General features: G+C 43.8%; 1 protein-coding gene across 1 annotated transcript in view; it reads right to left on the minus strand.

Moving 5' to 3' along the window:
- Window positions 1-27,877, minus strand: part of GLRA3 (glycine receptor alpha 3) — a 131,108-nt gene that overhangs the window by 66,889 nt on the left and 36,342 nt on the right. The window contains exon 3 of the mRNA XM_084860294.1: window positions 18,317-18,384. Within this exon, the coding sequence (XP_084716420.1) occupies window positions 18,317-18,384 (68 nt within the window). The remainder of the gene's footprint in view (window positions 1-18,316; window positions 18,385-27,877) is intronic.

Below are 27,877 nucleotides of genomic sequence, written 5' to 3' on the forward strand. Positions count from 1 at the left end.
TTCCTAGCCAAGCCAAAAATGCTACCACCATGATCCTACAAGCTGCAACAAACCGGGTAAGCTGGGAGACCCAATCTGATGGAGAAAAAGAAGATATCATAGTAGCTGTCTTCAAAAACAGCAAAACCTGCATAGCTAGCTAGCTGACGCAGTAAATTATGTTACAACTGCAAACGAAGACAGTTTTCCTGTTTGAGACCCCAGTGGAAAAAGGCTGACCTGACTGAGTCATTTGTTGCCCCTTACAAAGGGAAGATTTGGTTTCCCTTTACCAGGTGCCTTGTTTCGAACCTGGGATTTACAAATACAAGTCCTGCAAATCACCGCACCCACCTCCCAAAGAAAATTGATGGCTGAGTAAAGAATGCAAGTACAAGGCCCCCATCTCCCTGTGGCGTCCTGTAGGTTCGGCACTTTGTTTTTGTGTGTCAGGTTGAAGGAGAAGAAGGGCATGTCATGTTGTGAATCCCTGGCTAGCCTGACTAGTGATTGATAGCCCCAAGAGTTTTTCCTCTCACTCAAGCCTCAATTTCCTTAGTCCTCGTTTGAGAGGCACTGAAAAGTACAATTGTTGTTTCCTTGCTGTTAAAAGCCACACAGTTTAACACTGCCCTGTAACTGTAAGTTTACTTTTGCAAAGGGGAGGGGATCATAGCCGATTATAGTGTGTAAATCCACGTAAACAGCTTTAAGAATGCCAGCCCATGTAAATCTTTCCTTTTCTCCTTGCAAAAGAGATGGTTTTGTTGCTTGTAATGTGTTTGAAATAGCTTAGATTTAGATCTCCAACTAGACCCATTGAAAGCTCAGAAGCACTGGCAATGTGTTTACAAGGTCCCTAGTTTGGGCAGTTGCTTCCCCTCAGCAATCTCCAAGCAACCAATCCGAGAAAGGGTGAAAAGAGTAGGGATGGACGAAAGGGACTTACCTTGTCCCTCAGCTTGCTTCGCGGTGGGGGGGAGGCGCTTCGGTTCTCCCCCCGAAGTTCAGGTGAGGGGGGGAGGCGCCCCGCCTCGCCCGGCCGAAATTCAGGCCGGGGGGGGAGGCGCCCCATCCCTTGCCGGCGAAATTCAGGCCAGGGAGGAGCGCCCCGTCACCCTGGCCGCGAAAAAAAAAGTACAGTTAAAAAAAAAAAAGACACACACAAAAAAGACGGCTAGATTTCCAAAGTCAGCCGTGATAGGCTACGTAAATCGTCACGTAGCCTATCACGGGTGACTTTGAAAAAAAAAAAAGCACGTACGCAAATCGTGGTGCCCCATGGGCACCGCAATTTGCGTTCCTTATTTGGACAGGGGTAGTCTACGTAAAGATTTACGTAGACTACGGCGAAAATAAGGGCAACGCAAATAGCGTTCCCTTATTTTCGCCGTAGTGTACATAAATCTTTACGTAGACTACCCCTGTCCAAATAAGGAACGCAAATGGCAGCACCCATCGGGCGCCGCCATTTGTGTACGCGCTTTTTTTTTTTCAAAGTCACCCGTGATAGGCTACGTGACGATTTACGTAGCCTATCATGGCTGACTTTGGAAATCTAGCCGTGATAGGCTACGTAAATCGTCACATAGCCTATCACGGGTGTGTTTTTTTTTTTTAACTTTACTTTTTTATTTTGTAATGGCAGTGGTGGCAGCCGGTCGGGAGACCGGCTGCTGCCCCCGCCGAACCGCCGCTGAACCGCCGCTGGGACCCGCTGCTGAGAGGGACATTCGCCGAAGGTAAGTCCCATCCCGGGGGGGAGGGCGGGGGGCCACCGGAGAATTTCCCCACCAATTTCGGGGGGCCGAATGCGTCGGCACTTGGCCTCCCAAAGATTCGTGGAGAAATTCTCCGCCATCCCTGGAAAAGAGGGGAGTAACTTTTTTTAGAGTGAAGACGTGTTATAAGAGCAAAGATAATGTCAAGGCCCAGCTTCAGTAATGCAGTGAGGCCTTGTAAGTGATAGCCAAGATATGAATAGAAGTAGCCTAGAAGGGCTTAGGCCTATTCAGTTTCTGGAATGTCAAAGTCTGTGTGAGCTTGTCTCTGTCAGTATGCTCAGAGCAGAGCCAGGGGGAATCACCCAGCACCCTGTCCGCCTGCTAGTCTGGCCTTGGTGGGCAGGGAGGCTGGAAGCTGTCCGTGAGAACCTGACAGAGGCAGAGTGGGATTTGCAGAAAGGTTGCCCAGGTAGAAGCGTCACTGCTAGAGAGCTGAGCAGTGCCACTCTGTTTAGACAGAAGCCTTGCTAAAAGGCTAAACACCCTTGTCTGTCGGGGGATCTAGAAGGGGTGTACAGGCACACCTTCCCTTTTGAGCTGATGCAGAGGTGGGGAGCCTTTGCTAGGAACATCTCATCTTCATTGCCCAAAGCCTCCTCTGTTTGGATCCATCATCGTCTGGGCTTTTGAGAGGCACTCTGCACATGGACTGGAACTTTGGATTGTTAAAGACTTGCCATGAAAAGTACTCTGAGGCTTTTCATAGACTTGAACTCTCATTGCTGTAGATTGTGTGTCTGTGTTTGTAGTCAGCTCAATGTACGGCAGGCTGAGTTTGATCTACGACTTTTGGACTTCCCTCTGCCGGAACTCATACAGCATGGAGTTGTCGATGTGAAAGCGGTGGCCTAGAATTCTTTGCATGTATGAGTACGCCCTTCCCTTCAGCTTGATGGGCCCTGACCATGTAGCCTAGAAGAGCAGTATGATTGCTGGTCCATCATGCCCCACCACGGCCATTAGTGTGTTGGGAGGATGGGTAAGCACAAACTGGAAAGAGCACCCTGGCATTAACTGGGCTACCCCTAATGGCAGTTATTAGATCTGTGAAGAAAAGGCGTAGCTGTGGTTGCCCACAAGATAAATGAGAAGGTGCTCCCTGAGACCGTTATGGGGTCCCCATAGGGTTGTGAATACCTTAGAGTGCCCTGCAGAAGGGAATTACAGGGCCTGGAAGGTGAGATGACAACGAGACATCTTCAGTGTGGCTGATTATGCTTGCAGTTTGTTTCCTGGGGCTGGGGTGGCTACCATAATGTACAAAGTGAATATCTTTGGAAGAGCAGTGGACGTGGCATTGAATACCACTGCTGAGGCACTAGAAGCCATTGGAATAGAATTAACAAGCACGAGAACTGCCATTTTGCAGAACCACCTGGCCTTAGATATGATTACAGCAGCCCAGGGCGGTGTTTGTGCCATGTTGCAGCAGGAATGCTGCGTGTACATTCCTGACAAGCAGAGTGTGATAAATCACAGTGTAAGGGCTTTGTATGTGCAAAATGAGAAAATACATCCCCTAGAAGAGGACTCCCTCTTCAGACCGATTTTGGACTGGTTTCAAGGAATCGGGTAGTGGTGGAAGCAAGTGGTTATAAGTTGCTTATAGTTGCCGTGACTATAAGTTTTATAGCTTTGTGTGCTTGCTCATATGGCTGTCGTGTTTTAAAATATACAGGAAAGTAGCTACCCCTGGTGATAAAACGGCAAGGCAAAGAAGATCCAGCCCCCTGGGTAAGAAGAGATTGTGACGCGTAGACTGGTATCGTCATTTGATCATCTGGGGGTGGAGTGTAATGGCCCCAGGCCTATAACCAAGTCACCTGTAGTTTTAGAGGGGCCTAGAGATCCATAATGCTTTGTTTTGGCTCATTATAAGTGAAATTTCCTTGCTAGTGGGCCTCTGAACATGTGAGATGAGTCAAAGGTCGATATCACCGCCTCAGCACATTCTATGCTAACGAGCTACTGTTTATCTTATCAGGGCCTAGGAAGTGCCTAAGATGTGAGGCTCTGTTTATGCTAAGCTACAGGTGGCTGTGCTGGGAAAGTTCTGATTGTTTTCCCTCTGAACAAGTACTGTTAGTACTGGGAAAGTTGCAGATGAATGCTAATTAATGCTTGCTGCTGTCATGCTGCCTCACTGTTGACATGTATTGTATAAAACTCATTGTACCCCTTGGCTCTGGGTTCAGAGAAGCTGTCTGATCCAACCATTGGGTACGCCTGTGCGTTGTAAGTACTCAATGAAGTCTCCTTGGAAGCAAACTTGGATCTGGCTGATAAGGTTTGGAGGTGCTGAGATAGTGATAATTATCTCAGCACCTCCAAACCTTAGCAGCCCACAGCCAGGGTACAGGTGCCTACATTGTGCTCTTTCCAGTTTCAGATGAAGACCTTTTCATTTTCCCAGGCATTTTAGTCTTTTAGTTCTGCTTTTAAATCTGCTATTGTATTTTAAATTTCTGCATTGCTGCTAGATTTTATTTTGTCTTTTGCTTTTGTTTTATACTGAGGTTTTAAACTTTCACATTTTTATAATGTATCTTCTGCTGTATTTTGCGGTTTTAATTCTTGTAAACCACCCAGAGAGCTTTGGCTATTGGACAGTATAGAAATGTAATAAATTTGCTTAATAGATTTGGGTAGGAAGGTTTGAAAGAAGGCTTCTGTTCATTCCATTGCTCTTTTAATCAAGCTGCCAACAGATAGGTATGTTGCACAAATTTGCAACAGAACCAAATGAGTTCAGATTTTCATGAATCTGATCCATGGATTCCCCAGTGGACCAACTTTTCCCTTGTCAGGCAGATTCCATGGACTTGCAGACCAGTTTTCTAACTTTCCCAAATTTTGCGCAAATTTGGCCATATAAAAAATAGGCAAAAAGAAAAACCTGGCCAAAATTGCGCATTTCACCCATAGGCTAAAGTGTGAAAGAGCACATTTCAGAGGAATGTTCACATGTGCAAATTTGCACAAATGCACATTTATGCAAAATATAAATTTGCACAAATTTGGACACAAAAAAACCCTCCAATGGGCAGACAATGGATCGAAAGGTGCCTGATTATTCATGAAACACAAACAGAATGGATTTTATACAGTCCGTACATCCCTACCCACAGAAATAAGCAACTTTAGGAACTAGTCGCTAAAAACATAATTTATTTCTTGTAGAGCTGTGGTTGCCAATTTTCTCTTCTTGTCCCTTAGTATAAATAGTATTTATCCAGTCATCAATACCTTTTTAGATTATACTGAGTCCTAGCTATCTGCAGCATGACTGGTTGCAGTAATAAGACTCTTTTCACACAGTAAAGGAATGTATTTGATGTTTGACAGGCAAGCTCAATAGCGTACCTGTTATGATTGCTGACTGTGACAGCAGACATATAGATTTTTCTGTAATCCCTGTGTTTATCATCAGTGCTACAGCAAATCAGTCACCAAGGAAGTAAACTGTGGCATACAATTTGTTGAAAGCCTGCTTAGTAAAGCATGCAGACTTTCTGCTGTTTTCTATATACCTTCAGTAAACTACCAAAAAAGAAAAAAAAGGGGGCACTCTTTACAGAACTGGTTAGTGCCTGATCCTATCCATACTTTCTTACTTGGGAATTCAGTTCCACTGTGTTCAGTAGGCATAAAATTGTGCCACTGGTGTATAAAATTATTCTATCTCTTGTGTGTTGACATGTCTAATATTTTATAGATAGTGTTCAAAAGTGACTAAGAGAGCAATCCTATGGCCGTAGATACTGTCTAGCGGGCCATAGGATATGGTCATTTCAAGGAACTGACCTCAGAGCCTGTGCTTCGAGGTCAGTTCCCTGAAAACTGACCATCCCTGTCATCCGCGCTGCCTCAGAGGCAGCATGGAGAAGCCCCATCCTCTGAGCTCACAAGAGGAGCGTGGAGTGACTGAAAAGTGGCAGAGCGGGGGTGTTCGGGGCAGGGAGAGCGGAGCTGTGCGTACAAGACATTCTATGTGTCATATGGCAGCCTCCTCTCCCAGCACCCCCCCCCCCGCTGCTGCTAGACAGCTGCAAATGACTTCTAGTGAAAAAACGCAAGGAAGGAGAGGCGTGGAGGGAACAATCCCCCCGTGCCTTTCCTGCCTTGCTTTGGATAGGCAGTCACCTCCAAGGCTGGAGGCAGCCACCTATCTAGTTAAGATTGTGCCCTAAAACTACAGACTAAAACACACTCCAAAACTTGGAAAACCTGTACAGAAGAAGGCTGACTGCAACAGTTTTAAGGTCTAATTTCTGACATTATCAGACTAGTCCCAAAATATAGGGGGCTGGGGGCGGAATCAATATATATTTAAGTTGCCAGCTTGCTTGGGCATCTTATGGGGACAAAAATCATGCAGTTTTGGACTGGCCCAGTCGAATCAGAATTATTTCTTATTAGAGTTGGGCAAATTTCTATGGAACTTCTTTTCAGGTCACCAAGCATGTATGCAGTTCTAGAAATGTGTGGTCATGTCACGAAATCAGGAATAACTGCTGTCTTCCCCCGGCTCCGCTGTCAAACACAGAAAAAAGGTGTTATGAGAATGCAGTTCCTGCTTTATGCTAGAAGTCATTCTAAATCACTTCAGCTCTAAATAAAGAATGAATGGAAAGGCAAAATGAATATATTCTGCTTTGAAAGGGGAAGAGCAGGAGGTGGAGAACTTGATGGAGCAGGTTTTTCATACATGCTTAAATATTTACTGTGTATAACCACAGCAAAGGTTACATGCTGTATTCCCAAATTCATTAAGGGCAGCAGCTGGACCAGCATCAAAGGCAGGCGTGGTTGGGCCCACTGATAAGAGCCCCCCGGGCCTTGCTCCTCCTCTTCACCATTGCAGCCTGCTTGATCACCTGCCTCTCTCTCTGGTCCAGAAAACAGTGGGGGTGATAAGGAGATGCCTCCACTACTTTCGCACTGTCTCTCTGCCTGTCAAGCAGCAAGTGGTAGCAAAGAGGAGGAGGAGCAGTAAGAGCTGGTGACAATGGTGGTGTGAAGGCAGAGTCACTGAGGGAGGGGGCCATCGAGGATGTCTTACCAAAGGCCCTCGAGAACCTGGTGCTGGCAGTGGGTAGCAGGCATATCCCTCCTCCCCATGGGCCCCACATGGCATATCTAGGTAATCCCGCAATTGGCACCCACTGTCTGGAAGGAGAATGTGGTCATATGTTTTCTGGGCCTCGTTAAGGATAATGGTGTAATAGCTTCAGATTCATCCTTAGCACTAGGCAATCATAGATAGTCAGGAATAGCAGGGGGGGAAAAGGACAGGCGATGATCCAACTTCTACAGGAAGGCAAAGCAGTGCCAAACAGGCAAGGCGATTGAATGGAGGTAGGGCTGTCGTTCTTTCCCCTGGCAGATCTCCAGTGCCTTTGACAGGTGACTGACACAGAAAAAAGAAGGGTCCATTCTTCAAAAGTTCTTGAAGCCAGCGACCCTTGCCATGGTGCTGCGATGACCTCACCAAAGGAGAAAGACTTGGCAAAAGGGATGGGGCCAACCCCCCCCCCCCGCCCGACGTAGTTCAGGTTATAAAGCCCTTACTGCTACTAACTAAGGCTAGATCTAATTTTTGTGAACCGCCCGGAGAGCTTTGGCTATTGGGCTGCAGTATAGAAATGAAATAAACAAACAAATAAATCTACACTACTGCTTTATAGTGGTATTGACGTGCACTGATAACTGTTGGGGCACATTACATATTTGATATACCACTTTTGTTGTGTTATTTCCTGCTTTTTATTCCACAGTATTCAATATACCACAATAAATGTCATTGTGTGTCCTGTGAGGTATAAATGTGCAAGGGGGATATAGCATTACCATGATGGGATTGTAATATGACACAAGGTGTAGATCTCACCTAAGTCTTTTAAAATGGGGAAAAAACTGCACAAAAGCCAGGAAAGCACCAAATGATCGGTGGTTGGGGGAAAGGGTCAGATTTGTGCCCCGTGCTTGAGGTTCTGTACCCCTGCTCTGTGCTAGGTAGGGATGTACAAAACTCACTTACCTTTGCTCCGTCCCTCCGCGCGGAATCCTCGATGGGGGGGGAGGCGATCTGGTCCTCCCCTCCAGAATCCTCGATGGCCAGCTCCGCTCCACGGCCAGGCCACGGAGCAGCTGTCCAGGGCCGTCCGCAGCTGGATTTCTGGCCGCGGACGGCCTGGTGCGGACTCAAATGGCGGCCGCTGTAGCAGCCGCCATTTGCGTCCAGCTAGACAGCCGTGATAGGCTATGTAAAAATTTACATAGCCTATTACGGCAACCCAAAAAACAAAAAACCAGTGCATGCAAATGGCGGCGGCTACGGCAGCCGCCATTTGCGTTCCCTACTTTTCGCCATTCTAGCCTATGTAAATATTTATGTAGGCTATTACGGCGAAAAAAGGGGAATGCAAATAGCGTAGTGGGCACTATTTGCATTCCTTTCCCCCCCTCCATAATAGCCTATGTAAATATTTACGTAGGCTAGAATGGCGAAAAATAAAGCAACGCAAATAGCATCCACTACGCTATTTGCTTTCCCCTTTTTTTTCACCGTTTTATCTTACGTAAATATTTACGTAAGATGAGTCGGCGAAAAATAGGGAACGCAAATGGCGGCCTCTGTAGCCGCCGCCATTTGCGTACGCTGTATGTTTTGTTTTTTGATGTTAGCCATGATAGGCTACGTAAATTCTTACATAGCCTATCACAGTCCAAGGATGGTAATGGCGGCGGCAGCAGCCCTGCCGTGGCCGGCCAGGAGACCAGCCGCCGCCACCGGAGCTGCCAGAGCCGCCAAATCCGCTGCCGCCGCCACATCCACCCCAGGTAAGTGCTGTCCCAGGGGGATTCGGCGGGGGGCGGGGGGGCAGAAGGCTGTTCCACCACGGATTCCGGGGGGCCTCACTGGAATCAGTGGCGGGATTCTCCGCCATCCCTAGTGCTAGGGATGTATGAGAATTTCATTTCTGTTTGCAAATTATGCGAACATGTCCTGTCTGCAATCCTGAATGTGAACAGAAGCACTTTTTTCCTAGCAGTGTTAGCCAATTCCCAAATTTGCGATCATCTTCAAAAAATGCACTTTAAAAAAATGTGCGCAGTGCATACTTTTGTAAAATATGCACAGAAATGTGTGCTTTTCTGTTCTAACAAGATGAAAACGGGTCAAAAATGAAAATGGGAGTGAGCTAAAATGAGCATCCAAGTGATTTTTTCGAGAATTTAGGCACATTTGAAAATTGCTGGCTCTCCCATCCCGACTCTACACTATGGATGTGCAATGAAAGGAAAAGCTTCACCTCTTCAAAAGAAAAGCTACTCCTCCCTCTTGACAATCTTCCTCCTGATTTTGAAGTTTGCAAAGGCAAGCTGCTTCAAAGCTGGAATAACTGAGGCTGTCACATCCAGGTGTGTGCAACCTAGTACTGATCAAACCATCTTTGGCTTTGTCATCTCCTTTCTGTCATTGCTGGTAATGCTCCTGTGTCTTTAAGTAGATTTTTTTCCAGCATGAAATGCAGTGATGGCAACAGCTCTGCTTGTTGAAAATGTTTACCCATCATATAGCGAGCTACAGGAAACCTGCCGGAAAAGAGTAGGCATGAAACCTCAATTTCCTAGTTATTCTTCCAACCACAAATACTATGCTTTAATACTGACGCTCTGTGATTATGAGCTACCCAACTTGTCTAAGAATAAGACATCTAGGCATCCTCACTAAACAGAGCAGATCTACTGCCAGCTTGAGAACATAAGCCAGATCAATCACTTTCTGCTCCCAGACCAGCTATTGTTCCTGTCAGCAGCCAGCCTAGATATACCTGTGAGGAGCAGATTGGCAGGACGTCGAAGCAAGAAACATGGTTTCTTTATACAGATAATTGGCTCCATTAAAGTCACTTGCTGTTCGATGTCTTTCCAAGTGTCTGTGACAATGTAACTGTCGTGCATTTACTGGTCTCAGAATACGATGGCTTATTTCAGAGGCAGTATCATCAGGGAGCTGCTGCATTCTACAACAATGGGGCAAAGTCTCTCTCATTTGGAGAGATCATCGCAGCACTATGGCAAGGCTCACTGGCTCGATCTTCTAAAGAAGGAGTTCTTGAAGAATGAGATTGCCGGCCATTCAAGAGCTGGCAAGCGCAATGCTGACTTGCTGCTTCCTTCCCTTGTAACTCTACATGGCAAGGTTGTTTTGTTCATTTTTTGCAATTTAATACAGAATTATCTCCAAGTTCAGGGATGGCAAATCTTTTTGGGCCTGGGGGCTGAATTCCAATTTGTGAAGGGTCTTGGTGGCTGCATTCCAGCAGCAGGCAGGACTTAAGAGCACAGGGGGAGGGGCCAAGGGCAAAATGGGCGGTGACAAAGCAACATGGGTATGGCCACATATAATTCCGACCAATCTGGAGATTTCCCCACCAGGCATACAAAACACACCTAGTTCTTTAGCGGTTTCTCACTAGGGGTACAGGAACAATGCAGCCAGGCTGCAATCCAGGAAGCTAAGTAGAAGAATGCAGCAGTGGCCAGCAGCACTTGAATTTTATCTCACATATAGTGGAAAGGAGGGAAGAGCAGCTGGGGAAACACAGCATCGGCATTTTCTCTTGCTCAGCAAGCATTCATTCTTTCTTGTAGTTAACGGAGCCCAGCATAGTTGGATATACTGTCACAATCATAATTTTTAATTTAATCATTTATTTATTTATTTATTTATTTCTGGAGAGCCATTTTATTTTCTTCTCATGCGCCATCTCTATCTCTTCTCAATTAGACTACAGCATTAAGAACAATGAATCAAGGCAAGCTGGAGGTGGTCAAACATGAGATGGCAAGATTGAACATTGACATCTTGGGAATCAGGGAACTAAAATGGTCAAGCATGGGTGAATTTAATTCAGGTGACCATCATATCTACTACAGTGGGCAAGAATCCCTTAGAAGAAATGGAGTAGCACTCATAGTCAACAAAAGGGTGAGAAAAGCAGTACTGGGGTACAATCTTAAAAACGATAGAATGATCTCAGTACGAATCCAAGGCAAACCATTCAACATCACAGTAATTCAAGTCTATGCCCCAACCACTGAGGCCGAAGAAGCTGAGGTTGATCAGTTCTATGAAGACCTACAACACCTTCTAGAACTAACACCGAAAAAAGATGTCATCTTCATCATAGGGGATTGGAATGCTAAAGTAGGAAGTCATGAAATCACCAGGATAACAGGCAAGCATGGCCTTGGTGTACAAAATGAAGCAGGACAAAGGCTAATAGAGTTTTGCCAAGAGAACACGCTGATCGTAGCAAACACTCTTTTCCAACAGCACAAGAGGCGACTCTACACATGGACATCACCAGATGGTCAATATCGAAATCAGATGGATTATGTCCTTTGCAGCCAAAGATGGAGAAGCTCTATACAGTCAGTCAAAACAAGACCTGGAGCTGACTGTGGCTCAGATCATGAGCTTCTTGTTGCAAAAATTTCGCCTTAAATTGAAGAACATAGGAAAACCACTAAACCATTCAGGTATGACCCTTATCCCTTATGTATATACAGTGGAGGTGAGGAATAGATTTCAGGGATTAGACCTGATAGACAGAGTGCCTGAGGAGCTATGGACGGAGGTCGGTAACATTGTTCAGGAGGCAGCAACTCAATCCATCCCAAAGAAAAAGAAATGCAAGAAAGCAAAGTGGCTGTCTGATGAGGCTTTACAAGTAGCTGAGGAAAGAATGGAAGTGAAAAGCATAGGAGAAAGGGGAAGATATACCCAACTGTTCCAGAGAATAGCAAGGAGAGACAAGAAGGCCTTTTTAAATGAACCATGCAAAGAAATCAAGGAAAACAACAGAATGGGAAAGACTAGAGATCTTTTCAAGAAAATTGGAGATCTCAAGGGAACATTTTGTGCAAAGACGGGCATGACAGAGGACAAAGAAGGCAGGGACCTAACAGAAGCAGATGAGATTAAGAAGAGGTGGCAAGAATACACACAAGAACTATACAAGAAAGATCTTAATGTCCCTGATAGCCATGATAGTGCGGTCAATGAACTTGAGCCAGACATCCTAGAGAGTGAAGTCAAGTGGGCCTTAGGAAGCATTACTAACAACAAAGCTAGCAGAGATGACAGTATTCCAGCTGAGCTATTTAAGATCTGAAAAGATGATGCTGTGAAAGTACTGCACTCAATATGCCAACAAATTTGGAACACTCAACAGTGGCCACAAGACTGGAAAAGGTCAGTTTACATTCCAATTCCAAAGAAGGGCAATGCCAAAGAGTGTTCAAATTACCATACAATTGCGCTCATTTCCCATGCCAGCAAGGTGATGCTCAAAATCCTACAAGCTAGGCTTCAGCAGTATGTGAACCAAGAACTACTGGAAGTACAAGCTGGGTTCCGAAGAGGCAGAGGAACTACAGATCAAATCACCAACATTTGCTGGATCATGGAGAAAGCAAGAGAATTTCAGAAAAATGTCTATTTCTGCTTCATTGACTACGCTAAAGCCTTTGATTGTGTGGATCACAACAAACTGTGGCAAATTCTTAAAGAGATGGGAGTACCAGACCATCTTACCTGCCTCCTGAGAAACCTGTATGAGGGTCAAGAAGCAACAGTAAGAACCAGACATGGAACAACCAATTGGTTCAAAATTGGGAAAGGAGTATGACAAGGCTGCATATTGTCACCCTGTTTATTTAACTTATATGCAGAGTACATCATGAGAAACGCCAGGTTGGATGAATCACATGTCGGAATTAAGATTGCCAGGAGAATTATCAACCATCTCAGATACACAGACGATACCACCCTAATGGCAGAAAGCAAAGAGGATCTGAAGAGCCTCTTGTTGAGGGTGAAAGTGGAGAGTGCAAAAGCTGGTTTGAAACTCAACATTAAAAAAAGAAGATCATGGCATCTGGCCCCATCACTTGCTGGCATATAGAAGGGGAAGAAATGGAAGCAGTGACAGATTTTATTTTTTTTTGGGCTCCAAGATCACTGCAGATGGTGACTGTAGCCATGAAATTAAAAGATGCTTGCTCCTTGGGAGGAAAGCTATGGCAAACCTAGACAGTATAGTAAGAAGCAGAGACATCACCTTGCCGACAAAGATCTGTATAATCAAAGCTATGGTTTTCCCAGTAGTAACATATGGCTGTGAGAGCTGGACTATAAGGAAAGCTGAGCACCGAAGAATTGATGCTTTCGAACTGTGGTGCTGGAGAAGACTCTTACGAGTCTCCTGGACTGCAAGGAGGTCAAAAATCAGTCCATCCTAAAGGAAATCAACCCTGAGTGGTCATTGGAAGGACAGATACTGAAGGTGAAGCTCAAATATTTTGGCCACCTAATGCGAAGAGAAAACTCCCTGGAAAAGACCCTGATGCTGGGAAAGATTGAAGGCAAAAGGAGAAGGGGACGGCAGAGGATGAGATGGCTAGATAGCATCACCGATGCAATGAATATGAACTTGAGCACACTCCAGGAGAGAGCGGAGGACAGGAAGGCCTGGCGTGCTATGGTCCATGGGGTCACAAAGAGTCATGTACGACTTAATGACTGAACAACATTCTTTACCATGTGGGACAGTCTGTCCTAAGCCAATCTGAATTTAGAAGCTATATCTGGATGTTCATACACAATTCAGTTGTGTTCTAAATAAAGGAAGGCCCCCTCACACTCATCTTCTAGGCTCTTCAGAAGCTGCAGCTTGTGCAAAATGCAGCAGCCAGATTAATAACAGGGAACAGAAGTTCTGAGCATTTTACATTAATTCTGGCCTGCTTGCATTGGCAGCCTGCATGTTTCCAAGCCCGACTCAGAGTGCTGGTTTTCACATATAAAACCTTATATTACTTGGGACTGCAGTACCTCTCCTGACCTGGACACACCCAAACACTATGATCAACATCAGAGGCCTTCTTCCGAGTGCCTCCTCTCAGGGAGGCTTGGAAGGTGGTAAGAAGGGAGCCAGTGTGGTGTAGTGTTGAGAGTGTTGGACTGGGAGCCGGGAGATCCAGGTTCTAGTCCCCACTTGGCCATGGAAGCTCACTGAGTGACTTTGGGCCAGTCACAGACTCTCTCAGCCCAACCTACCTCACAGGGTTGTTGTTGTGAGGATAAAATGGAGAGAAGGAGGATAATGTAAGCCACCTTGGGTTCCTTGCAGGAGGAAAAAAGGCAGGATATAAATGCAATAACTAAATAAATAATAAGGTAGAAAGCCTTAAGGAACAAAGTGCCTCCCCCGGCCCAATTATGGAATGCTTTCCCCACTGAGGTCCACCTGGCACCAACGCTGTCATCTTTTCAGTGCCAGGTTAAGACTGTCCTCTCCTCCCAGGCATTTGATGGCATTTGACAGCATATGATAGGGCATTTATGCCAGTTGTTTCTATCAGGTCCAGTATCTTATTGTAACTGTTTTAGCTGTTCAGATTGTTTTAAGTTTTGAATGCTAGAGATTTTATCTTATGTTTTTATTATCTTGTATTGTGGTGTGTATTTCTGTGAACCGTCCTGAGATCTTTGGCTATTGGGCAGTATAGAAATGAAATAAGTAATAATAATACATTACAAATAAATAATAAATTTATTACAACAGAATCAACCACTAACCACCAGGGTTTAAAGAGCTGGAGATCTTTCATTTTTTAAAAAAGTGAACCCATGCCCAAAGACACACCTTTTTGAATTGATAAAAGAACTGTTGATTCTTTTGTTTAGCCCAGCAAGCACAAAGATTTTGGTGCATACATTTTAAAATAAACAAATTAGATGCATTAAGAGGCATTTAATTAAAACAGATTGCAAAAGTAATCTTTGATTCAGGTAAAATATCCTGAATATATGTTTGAGAAGCACACATACAAGTTAAATGAAACAGATACTTCTGTATATAGAATTTGCATTTACGATCCCTATATGTAATGTACTTAGAACATAATAAAATGTAAGGGAAATATTACATCAGCTAATTCAAAGCCTTCTTTAAAAACCCGTGACCTGCAAATTTACATAGGAATTCATCCTAAAGAGAAGAGAAATTTAAGGATTACACATATAAAATGATATCTATTGTGAATCTGCAAGATGACCCTCCTGCTCAGTAAAAATGAAGGTATATAACTGCCCTATTTCAATTTTAAAAGCTATTCTTCTTTGGTATAGTGGTTAAATAATCTAGATGCTAAACCAAGATAAAGGTCACAGATAGAGCTGTGTGTGTTTTAAGCAAGCTTGTATTCTCCAAATGATTGCTTTGATTCTGACAGAATCTGACCATTGCTGCCCACAAAAATGTCCTCCTTTGCGCTGCATAGATGCATAATTTAGAAGCAAACTATTACAGAACACTGGCAGTCCTCTGCATTCAGGCTGCCATTTATGTATGTATGTATGTATGTATTTATATCCTGCCTTTCCCCCCTCCTTAAGGAACCCAAAGCGGAGTACATAATCCCCCTTCTTTCCATTTTATCCTTACAACACCAACCCTGTGAAGTAGGTTGGGCTGAGTCTGTGACAGGCCCAAAGTCACCCAGTGAGCTTCCATGACTGAGTGGGGACTAGAACCCAGATCTCCTGACTCCCAGTCCAACACTCTCACCACTACCCCATGCTGGCTCTCTAGTCATTTTTGAAAACTAGGAGTAATGAAAAACATTGACTGCACTCAAGTGCCCCAGAGATTGATGTGCATTGCATGTACCTGCCAAATGAGAGCTTTAAATTTTAGATGAATGACTTTCTGGCTCTTGGGATGGAATAAGGAGGTCTCAAAATGTGTGTGTTTGGGGCGGGGGGGGGGGTCTGCTAAAGTCCAAGAAACCAAAGAGCCAGTGTGATCTGCATGGAACATCTGTATACATCTGTAATCCTCTCCCTATTCCCTGGGCTCTTCCCTGTCCTGTCCAAAACATATTGGAACTGCTCCTGAATTGCTCCAATCCAGTGATGCCTTGCATGCAAAGCTCTGATGGGCTTCCATTCACTTTAATGTAAGGAGCAGCTCTGTGTATGAGGAACTCCCCACTTCATTAAAATGAATGGGGAAGACTGAGTATGTAATAGCTAAGAATGTACTTCATGGACCTGAGGTGTGGTTCCACAAAAGGGATCACTAAGTCACGGTTGTCAACCATTAATCTCTTCCTGATGACATCCTGAGCGATGCAACAGAGAACTTGGAGGACAGAGACTTTGGAGAAGGGAGAGAGAGAGATTGCTTCATTCAGGCTGGGAGAGGCAGATCCCACCCCTTCTCATGAGCCCTCTGGAAGATGCAGGGGACTTGGGGAGAGCTTGTCCTTTCACTTTCCACTGGGTTTTGCGTATACTTGGAAACAGTGACAGTGATCCCCGTTATTTCTATGTAAGGGTTCCATGCATATGAGGCAACAAGGAAGAACAAAAAAGTCCTTAAGGGAGCAGAAGACCTTTGGTAAATGAGGGTGGTAGTCTAGAGTTGGATGAGTGGAGGGAAGGGAGATAATGACAAACAAAGGGCCAGAGAGTAGATGAAGCAAAACCATGGAATGCCTTTTTAGAATTATTTGTTTTCTAAATTAAACAATCATAAGTATCCAGAGAGAGAGAGAGAGAGAGAGAGAGAGAGAGAGAGAGAGAGAGAGAATCCTAATTTAACCTCTAATTCTAACATTAAAACATTGAACAAAGTATTAAATATAAAGAAAAGGAGTTTATGCTAGGTACAGAAATGCAATTCAAGTCAGTGAAGGGATGGTGTGTATGTGTGTGTAGGTCACATGATCTAAGTGGGAGGAAAGAGTGAATGATTTTGGTAGTGGAGTTTTGGACTGATGTGTGAAAAAGAATGCCAGAGAGAAGACAAATGTAGAGAGCTTCAGCTATTGGGCGGTATAGAAATGAAATAAATAAATAAATAAATAAATAAATAAATAGATGATAGATAGATAGTAGTTGGCACTGGTTATGACCAGATCATGAACCAGAGTTTTAGACGATGAGATAGTGAAAAATGGGATTCCCCCCCCCCCAGTGTTGTATGAGGAGAAGTGGCATGACTTGGCAAATTATTTAATGTAGGAAGCAAAGGAGAGAGAAGAATCAAAAGATAATGCCAACATTATGTGCCTTGTCAAGAAACTGAGAGGTGATGTTGTGGAGAGATGTGGAGAGGGACTGAGGAGGGGAAGGCTTGGGAGGAGAGATAAGTAGTTCTGTCTTGGACATGTTGTGTTTGAGATGGTGATGAGACATCCAAATGGGTAAATCAACCAGGCAGACATAGATGTGAGACTGGATGGATGGGCAGAGAACTTCAGTAGAGCGGTAGAGCTGGGTGCCTTAATCATATAGGTTTTACTGAAAACCGTGGGATACTATGAGGACACCCAAGACCAAGAACAAAATAAGGGAGATGGGGAAGGCTGATGAGGAGCTACGGCCAGTGGAAATGTTAGCTGAGTGAATGGTCTGATGCACAGGAGGAGAACCAGCTAAGAAAAGGGTTTCAGAAACCTAAGGCATGAGAGGAATTGAGGAGAGGGTGATCAACTGTATCAAAGGCAGAGATGTGAAGGAAAACAAGGATAGATTTGAAATCCTTGAATTTGGCAATGAGAAGATAGTCTGTGATCTTAGCAAGGGCAGTTTCAGTGTAGGGAAGAGGGTGAAAGGCAGATCTTGGGGCTGGGATCAAGTAAACTAGGAAGAGAGACATCAGGAAAGAACAGCATGCTCCAAGGGTTTGAGTTTGGAGGCAAAGGAAGAAGAAAAGTTGATCCGTAGTTAGACAGTGGATGTGGGAAGGTTTGGAATGGAGGAGATGGTGGCATATTTTGAACACAGACAGTACAGAATGTGATGATAGGGGTGAAAGGGGAGATAACAGTTCAGGAAAGTAATCAGGAGCCAGGAAAGAATAGGTTAACGGGCGCATGTGGAGGGGTCAGATGAGGACAGCATGGTGGCCATGCCAAAAGGCTGGGGGAGGTGGAGAAGAGGTTCAGGAGAGAGATACACTGGGAAGGAAGAGATTGTGGGTTTAATTTTATCATTTTATCATCCTGAGTGGAAAGTGAGGATGGGTGGGGTAGAGGGTAGAATATCAAAGTTATCAAAGTGGCATAGTAATGTTGCCTGACCACACAGAAAGCACTGGAGAAGAAAAAGTGCATATACTTAAAGTGAGCGAAGTCAGCCTGATCTGCTGATTTCCCCCAAAGACAGCATGAGAAAATGATAAAATTCAATAAAGCTTCCCCTTCCAATGAAATGAATGGAGATACAGGAACCCTGTAAGTGCATGGAAGCATATGCCATAATCCGTACTCCAGTGATTAACCCCCCAAAGCCTGTCTCAGTTTAGAAGCTTAGACCTGCCACTTAGTTGTTATGCAGCCTGATGTTATGCAGATTTACTCAGAAGTAAGTCCTACTTGGATGAATTGTACTTACTCCCAAGTCAGCGTGTGTATCATTGCAGCCTCAATAAGTTGAAATTTAAATTTAGTGATAAAGAATATCTTACCATAGTTGTTTCTGCAATGGATCCAAAACTGTTTATAAAGATGTTGCATGTGACATTTACTGGAGGCCCTGAAAAGAAAATTAAAACATGCAGATATCAAAGCTTGCATGAAACAGAAGTTTGTACTGCTGTCAAAATACGTTAGTAGGTTAAATTATGGTGAAAAAGAAATCAGTCTTTTGAGAAATAGTAACACTGTGGTCTCCAATGTGGTGCCTCTTGGAAACAATGTGCCCACAGGCACCCACCAGGCTCCCTGACCCTCCTATCTTTTTTTAACTGGGAGGCTGGTATGCTGCAAAGCAAAGCACTGCCCTCCTGCACCATCTTTACGTAAGAACATACAAATTTTATTTGGGTTCAAAAGAGTGGTTTTGTATTTTGGAGCTCAGCCTCCTTCTCTGCCTTGCACTTAGGTTCTTAGGGCAAGTTGCTTTTCTTTTAGTCTTACCAGTTGTATTCTGAAAAATGAGTATTTTCTGACTGGCCATACCCACCATGGCAGCCATTTTGTGAATGGGCAAGCCCCCAATAGCAACCACAACACTCCCTCAAATTTCCAAATGTGGTCACTGACCCAAGGAGGCTGGAGAGTCCTGTAGTAACACGATTTGAGGAACTTGATGAATTAATAAGTGATACAAACTTAATGGATTGGCACTGATACTGTCTTACACTCATTGGCCATTTCCCAAGTGCTAGAAGTATTATTTCTAAACAACAGAGAATTCAGATAGTGCAAGGAAAGATCAGTGTACTTTTGGCTAAGTGTGTGCTGTGAAAATCTATAATAATCGGTACGGTGCTTGTCACTTTCAATGGAACAATGGAGACTGCAGCCTTATAGCACAATGAGTAAAACTGAAACTGTTTCAATGGATCTATTCCTTTAAGTTAAATCCAATCATATTTTACCACCCTGACAACTTAGATAGGGTTGTCAGGAGAAGAAAAAGGACACACTCCCTCAGGTATCTGTCAAAGACAGTCTAGACATGTTTTCTGCCTTAACCTCAAACCTTTGGAGAGGTGCCAAAAAAGAACAAAAAAATCTTCTAAAACCTGATTGTGTAGCAATTTGTTTCATGTGCATTTGAACATATCCGACAAATTTTCAAGATGACTGGGAAGCAGGTAGGCTAAAGGCAATGATCAAATCTATCAAGGGGGATCCAGTATTTGTACCCTGGTTCTACTGACAGATATGCCCTTCCACCTGTGTAAAAGGGTGTTGCGAGCATGAAAACCAACTTAGACCCAGAATCTAGAGGTGTGTACATAGTACTTCTGCACTGCTGAAGAGATATCAATGGGACTGATTATATCTTCGATAGGAGAGGAGGGCATACAAGCATAACACTGGGTGTACAGCCTTCTGCAGCACTGGAATATCTCTAATTTGGGGCAGCCCTGTAGCCAAGGTAGGGTAAATGGGTGAACCCCACCCCAAGAGCTGTGCTTCACACACACACACACACACACACACACACATCCAGGATTTTTTGTAATCATCTTTTTCATTTGTGACATGGCAGACAATGACAGCCTCCATTTAAAGAATGACAGCTTGTTTAAGAACAGGAGAAATTTAAGAATAGGTCCCTCTGAAAAATTCAGTGAAGAAGGCAGGGCATGTGCACAACAAAAGTCTCATCTGGAAGAGCCCCCACAAGTCTTCTCACTCAAGACTTCTCCTGAGGATGGATTTTTCATGATCACAGTCACCCCACAATTACTTAAGTGATCCTGAAAACAAATACATAAAACAAAAAACAACCCTGCCTGTATAGTAACATGACCCTTGAAAAGTTAAATATTAGAACTTTGAATTATGGGCTAGAGTCAGACTTGGCCTTTTCTTTGCTCTGCACTTCAGTGTCAGTCATGTTCTCCACCCAGCCAGCAATAAAGAAGCATGTTTGCTTGCCTGCAGTAAGAAGTAAGAGTTGGTTTATTCTGCACTTATTATGACAAGGAGACCAGGATTGGGTGCTAATTGCTAAAGGGTGAAACATAGAGATAACTTAGAGTGATCTGAAAAATATCTATCCTACATTAACCTTTACTCTTTTAAGGCACTGGCTATACTCACAATCATATTGGCTATTTTTCTTCTTTTTCTTGAGTACTTGATGGCAAAGGATGAAAGCAGCCCCAGAGGAGCAGAAACACTCCTGTGCACACTGCAGTTAGCTAGCTGGCTGGCCACCTAGATGGTAACTCAGGCCTAATTTCTGATTTTCCCAATGTGTGCAGCTCAGTATGAGGCCTTTGCGGGGTTCTGGGAAGAAAAAAATCAACCCAGCAACCCAGCTAAAAAAAATAAAATTCCACAATTAGTTTCCAATTGCTTCAATAGTCCTTTTATATAGTAACCAGTTAAAAGATTTTCGGTCGATCATCCAGCAGGAAGGAAAATCTAAAGGTTAGGAACAAGGACAACAGGAACAATGAAGGACCCTCAAGGAGGAGTTAACAAAAACACCCTGAAGTATTTATTTCCTTTCCACTCTTCCCTAAACTTGACATATGGACAAGTGTGTTTTTTGGGTAGAATCTAAAACTGAGATACTTAATCCAGCTTTAAAGCCAAGCTCAGGAGCTCACTGTTGTTAGCACAGTAGTTCAGTTCATGAAGAATCAGAACACAGGGACAGTCCACAGGTGAAAGAGGACTATAGCTATAGGCAAAGTCAAGCTTTTGCATCTGATATTCCTGGGGATCTCTCAAAAAAGGATGAGACCATTCAACAGATTAAATGTCGTTCAAGTCTATTATGCAGTCAATATTTTACAAAGTTAAGGTCTCAGTCTAATTGACTTCAACAAGGAAGTTATGCATATGGTCTTCAGCACCACTCTCCCTAAATGCTTGACTATGGTTGCACTGTAATGTGCTCTTACTCTGTTTCTAAACCTGTTGTTTTGTATTGGCGATGCAAGATTAAAACTGAATTTTTGAGAAAACAAGCTCCACAGTAGTTTTTAACTTCTTAGTTATAGCATAAACTATTTTGTTTGTTTTATACCTTTTGGTGTCCCTTTGTTCACTGTATCCTTATCAGCCCTGATTCTTATGAAACAACAAACATGCCAGTCACTTAATTCCTGGTGTTCATACTAAATTTTCTGTTAACTTGACCTTTCATAGCCCATTATGCACGTTAACACACTCCCTACAGGGAGGAGGAGTGAAGGAGAAGGTCGCACTAGGATGCTGAGTTCCTGGTTCAGGGCTGGCCCTACCACTAGGTGGGCTGCAGCAACTGCCTCAGGCAGCAGTGGCAACCTCACCCAGCTGTTCCTCATGAGCCTCTCAGACATTCTCCTCTCTTGGAAGATAGAGCTGTGTAAGCAACACAGCCTGTCCTGCATCCTCTAAACTTGCCTGCTACCCTCAGGTGTGGTGGAGGATATTGTCATATTCCCCAGCCTTGACCCATCCTCTGACTCTGAGGAGGACTCAGAAGCAGGGCAGACTCCCTCCATTAACACAACTGCTGCTATGCCAGGGCCTTCCAGGCCAGAGGATGTGCCTCTACCTGACTCCTCAGACACAGAGGACACTTCCCCATTCTAGCCTTCACCACCCCCACTCTGTAGGAGCCAGCAGTACAAATCAGCTTTAGCACTTTAAGAAACAAGCTGCTTCTCTGAGGGGGTGGAGCTAACTGCAGGGCTTAAGCTGCTGGCCTTTATAAGACTTCAGAAAGCCTTTGACTATTGCTGAGTCAACAGTTTCCCTGGTTTGAGACTCAGCTAACTTGGAGCTGGCCAAGGTTCTGGAAGTCCCTACCTGGTCTAATCTTGCTATTCAGCACACCAAACCAGACTTGACCCCACTTGACTGGACCTGGTTGGATCTGACCAGACTTGTCCGGACAGGGATCTTGTGTTGATCCTCCTCTCTTGCACATGCCTTTCTGGTTTCAGCGCCTCTGAGCACCCTGAACCAATTCAGACAGGACAGATATCTTACTGCCAGTGCTGAAGTAAGATTTGATTGCCAGTGCAGTTGGCTTTTGTACATGGAATGGAGGGTGGCTCCATCTTGTTCTTTGCCTCAGGTAGTAAAATACTTTGGGCCAGCCCTGTCCTGGTTTAATACTCATTCTGCCATCAACCACTGAGTGGCCTTCAGGAACTGTGCATCCCAGCCTGAGACCCATATCTGTAAAATGGGAATAATTACATATTGCCTACAGTGCTTATAAGTATGAAGGATACTAATGCATTTTGAGGTTAATAATATGTACATATCTGATTCTAGGGAAATTAAATTGAACCGAAGGTCATTCTGGGATAATAATGGGAGTTAACATGTGAGGTGAAAAAGAACTTTGTTAAATACAAGATCCAGGAACAACCATCATATTATGTCTGAATGAATAAAGTAGTGGAATCACTAGAGGGTTACAAGAGTGCTTGCCACCATTTTGCTTTAGGCTAAAAGGAGAAGATTTTTTAGCTTATTAGTAATGAGCTAGCCTGTCATAAGGTATAAACAGTTTTGTTGCTGCTAATGCTTTACTACCTGGAAGCCAATAGTAAGAAAACAGTGCACCTGGCAATAATTAAATTAATTGAAAGTGTATGGAAAAATAGTCTGACTGCCTGAAAGTGCTTGAAAAACCTTCATGAACTGTCTCAAAGGTATGTTGTTTTATACTTCATATAGGACCAAAACTTTTAAATATATGTCATGAAGTTGCTGGAATGGATATTCTATGAAGTTTGTGTCAAATGGATAATTAGTTCTACAATATTTTTGTATGATAGATTTCAGGGGCATGTACCGACCAAAAGATTCAGTTCAGACACCACTTTGGTGATTCAGAAAACAGCTAGATATGCCCTCACCCCGGCGCCAGCTTGTTTGGCAGAAAGGGGGGGCATTGCGGGCGGGTGGGGTGACAAGACGTAGGGGCCTCTGATTGGTGCACCCCAGTGGCACCACCATGCAGGGAGGGGCAGGCTGAGCTGCCTTAAACTCAGCTCCCCCTCCCAATCTCAGCTGTCTGGCTCGACGCAGCTCCCTCCCACTCTCCCCTAAGCTGTGTGGGTTTCTTACTGGTTGCCCTTTTGGGAGCCATGTAGGAATTTTTTGGCTCACAGTTTGATTGGCCTATTACTGTGCATCTTTTTTGCCGATGTCACACTGTTTTGCGGGTCGAGTGTGTCCTGTAAGGGAATATGGTCTTTATCATCGGTCACATTCCAGTTGGCGGCTAGGACAGGCAAAAACAGGAAAGCAGGGATGGTGTGCATGCAGAGGCACCTTATGGTGACAGGTGATGCCTGAGGCCCCCTGAACGGGTTGTGCGGCTCGGCGGGGGGATAAGGGTTGCCTGGGAGACCAACCCTACTCACTCACCCAGGTGTTGTGCGGCACCGGGTTGGGGGTGACACTGGAAGGTCTACCTCCCCCAGAAGGGGCAGTCCCGAGGGATGGCGAGATCACTGCCACCCCTCAGGCTGGGTGTGTTTTAGCCCAAGAAGTGCCAGCTAGCCGCTGACACAGTTAGATGCCCGTCCTAGTTACCCCTTTGCAGCTATTTCAATAAATGTGGCCCAATTTTCAACCCAAGCTTGTTGTCTGCATCTTCTTTAACCTATCTCTGCTCACAATCAGCTCAGACCATTTAGGAAGCCACCTAAGTAAACTCAGGTCTGAATCAGAATCTGTCTTTGGACAGAACTGGATGAAATTTGCAGGCACAGTAGCTCTCTTTGAGGGTGTGAAAGCTGTCAAATTTCAAACAAAAAGGGGCACCAGGTTTTGTGCAAATAGCTGTTACATCTTGTCTATAACTTCTTTATTTCAAGGCAGACATGGATGAGGTTTTCAGAGATGGTTGCCCCTTCTAAAGGGATGCAACCTGCTGAATTTCAGGTGAATAGGTGCAAGGGTTTTCATGGAAAATCAAAATGTATACTCTGGGTATTTCCCCAAAAGATGTGCTTATCCTTCTATGCTTTTTGTGGGGAATTACTATGAAAATGATATGCCATGGAGGTCTCCCTAGGCAAGAAACCTGAAAAATTTCAGAAGGACAGGTGTAGGGACTAAAGTGAAAGAAAGCAGTTTAAGTCTTCTTTTGTGTTGGTTTGGTGTTTTGCTCAATTGGCACTGAAGTCAATCTGTAATCCTTTATTCATGCGTTTATAATAAAATGCTTGTGCACACTATATACTGCAAACTATTCAGTACACTATGTGTTTGTAAGTCAAATACAAAACACCCAACACAAAGGAAATAGAGAAACTAAAGTTTTGTATTACAGAGACCCACACAGATCAAAACAGATGATGCTGAACTTAAATCAAAATCAAAGGTAAACAGCAAGGGACAAAAATGTCTGTGGATGTGTGTGGGAGTTAGGGATAAGGGAAATGACACTGCCTATGTAACACTACTAACAACTAACCTTCAAGATAGATGCATGCAAACAACAGCAAGATAAATCAAAAGCATTAAGAAATGGATTTTAGGAAAGAACTGGATTGGAAATGAAATAGAGCAAGGGATTGGTTAAAAGAAGGGAGGAAACTGTTTTAGGTGCTGGTAAGAATAAGAAATACAAGCCAAAACCCTCCAAAACTCTACCACACAACTCTTTAATGTTTCTGCTCAGAAGTGGGAACTAGCAAAAAGCACAGAACAGATTGGAAGCAAGTTGATAAATTACTTCCACATCCCCCCCTGAAAACACTATGAGAGCCATCATAAAATCATTCTCTGAGATTGGAAGCTAGAATTGTCAGTCACAAAACTGACTTCCCTCTCCCCACACCTTGGCCTTGGCCTTATAAGGAAAGTATGGGGAGGATGTATCAATTTTTGGAGATACACTGTCTACCAATCCCTAAATCACTCACAAAGCTTCAGAAGTACCCAGACTTGCTTTGGAGTGTTTCTGAGGGAGCCCACGTCAGTTCAGATGAATCCTGATTTTCTCTGACTGCCCAGTTTGTCTCAGGTTTCAGGGTTTATCTGAATCTGATTCAAACCCCTAATAGACTTTGCAATAATTTTAATTTTTAAAATCAAATTTGTTTGTATGAATAATTCTTATATTGATTGGATGACAAAAACAATTTCTAGATTTATCTTTCGAACTGTGTTATCTTGCTGAGGAGTCCAAAATGATACAACATTCTAATTGCTTGTATTTGCTCTCATAGTTGCATATGAACGTTGCAAAAGGCAGTGCAGGGAATGCTTCTTCTCAGCCATAAATGGGAATCACTCTTGGAAGATACGGTTTAAGCTACATAATTGTTCAGAAGATTTGCAAAGCACATTCTTAAGAAGGAGGAAAGAAGAGTCAAATTTGGTTTTCGTCTTTTTCACATCCCAGTGATTGACAAAAGGAGGCTCCCAATCTTTTGATATTTAGGAAACATCTAGCAGAATCCACTAATGGCTGAACATTGGCCCTGTTCCATTCTGTAGCCTACCAGATGAGTGTAATTGCACAGTGTCCATGATAAGCACCACAATCCAATCACCAAATGAACCACTAAGCCTTAAGCTTTCTACTAATGCCTTTTCAGAAATCTTTAAAAGATTCAGAAAAAAATGGGAAAGAGTGTATTGCCTAATATTATTTGCCAGAAGGAGTAATCTTCTGTAGAGTGTGACTTTACCTTGGTTTGAACTTGAAGTTTATGTGGTAATGGGAATAACTATGGTAAGCAAATGAGAACAGCTTGACCAACAAAGCCATGGCAGGGGTGGGGAAGACAAAGCAGTTAGGAAGATGATACAGACATAACATCAGGATAGTAACATTAGAAGCATGTGTCTTATGTAACTGTGCAAGTTCACTTATGTACCATCCTACTTCTTTTTCCTCATCAAGAAAAAAAAACCCCTACTATCTGAGGATCAGTACATGTGGAACAGCTGCCTATGGAAGCTGCATTAAATTACTTGCCATTGCTAAGAAGCTGTTTGTGTGAAGTGATTTGCTGAGCTGCTCTGCTGATGGAGGAATTCAGCCCACTCCCCTGCAAAACATTTGGGTTTTGAGATTTGTACAAATGGCTTCCTGCAAGAAATGGTGTTATGTTACTGTGTAAACTCACTGGGTCACTATGTGGAATGATAAAAAAACCAACAACAACACCTCCATCTAGTAGCCATTTTGTGGGTACTACCAGCCTGCACATACATGTTTTACTGCTTAACTCAAAACAATGTTAATAATTAGAAAAGATTATTAAATTGTGGAATGGGCATGAATAGGAAGGTGCAGTCATCCAGGGAAGATTTAAACTTCTATTTTCTCTTTTTCTTTCCCTGCTTAGATTCCACAAGGAAACAGAGGGCAGTATCCAGTGCTGCCCACATGGTAGCAGCACCTACCACTAGCACAATGGGAACCTAGCATTTCCCGAAGCAATTGGAAATGAGTTGAAACACTAATTTCTGGAAAAGGGGAGGTCAGTGGACTGATGGGTCCAGTTCTGGAAACAAGCATTTCTGGGGTTCCTTTAGGAAGCACTAGTTCCTGTTACTGCCACAGTGCATCACGCCAGTGCAACAGAACACACAGAGGTACAGTGGAAGTATTGGATACTACCCGTTATGTCAAAATACTCTTTGCCAATTCACCATTTCACTTCCTGTGTGTATGCATATTGGAAGAGTAGGTTTGCCATGTCATGTGCTATTTGCCAGTGATGGGTTTAACTCTGAATAGAGTTGTTGCTGTTCTTATTTTTCTTGCAATAAGGGGCAGCTGTACAATTAAGCAGAGGGAGGTGACTGCCTCAGGTAGCAGCTTTTGGTGTCATGAAAAGGGAGCAAATAGTTATTAACTTCTTATTATTGGGTTGATATATGGTCTTAGTCATACTTAAAGTAGATCCACTGAAATCAGTAGGGCTTCTGTTAGTAATGTTTTTACTGCCATGGAAGGTGTTTGTGGGATTTTCTGCCTCAGGTGCCAAAAATAATTTGGTTGGCTTTGGATACAATGAAACTGGATGGGGAACCATTTGCTGCTCCACCTGAGGCAGCACAATGTTATGGTTCAGCCCTGATTTCAAGTAATATTTAATAATATTATTTGCAATAATTCTCTTTTCTCTCACCATCTACTTGGAAAGATGACTTCCATTCCTTCCTCTCTTTTTGCCCTCTTGGTAGGGGGCAAGAGTGAGCTATCACAAGCAAACCTTCTACAAAATAAAGCCACTTCCTGCCTCAAATATGTCAGGCTTCCTACCAGACGTCAGGCAAAAGTTTTCTACATGTAATTATTTTTTATATTTTTGAAGCAAGAGGTACAATCAGGTGCACCCACAACAGGGCTGGGCAACCTTTTTCTGTGTCGATGGCCACATTCTGGTAGGGGCCAGATTCTGGAATGAAGCCAGTGTTGGGCTGGGTCAGAGCCAAAGGTGGATGGGCCCACCCCTTTTCTTTCTCTTTCTGCCATCCTCCCACCCCCTCTCTGCCAACCCCTCAGTCTCTCGTCCTGACAGCACCTTCTCTGTTTTTCTCTCTCTCCTTCTCCACAGTGGGCTGCTGGGAAGGGACAGGTCACTCTT

This window comes from Heloderma suspectum, chromosome 5 (genome assembly GCF_057233095.1).
Source record: "Heloderma suspectum isolate Gila_16-S chromosome 5, 16-S_ref, whole genome shotgun sequence".
Lineage (NCBI taxonomy): Eukaryota > Metazoa > Chordata > Lepidosauria > Squamata > Helodermatidae > Heloderma > Heloderma suspectum.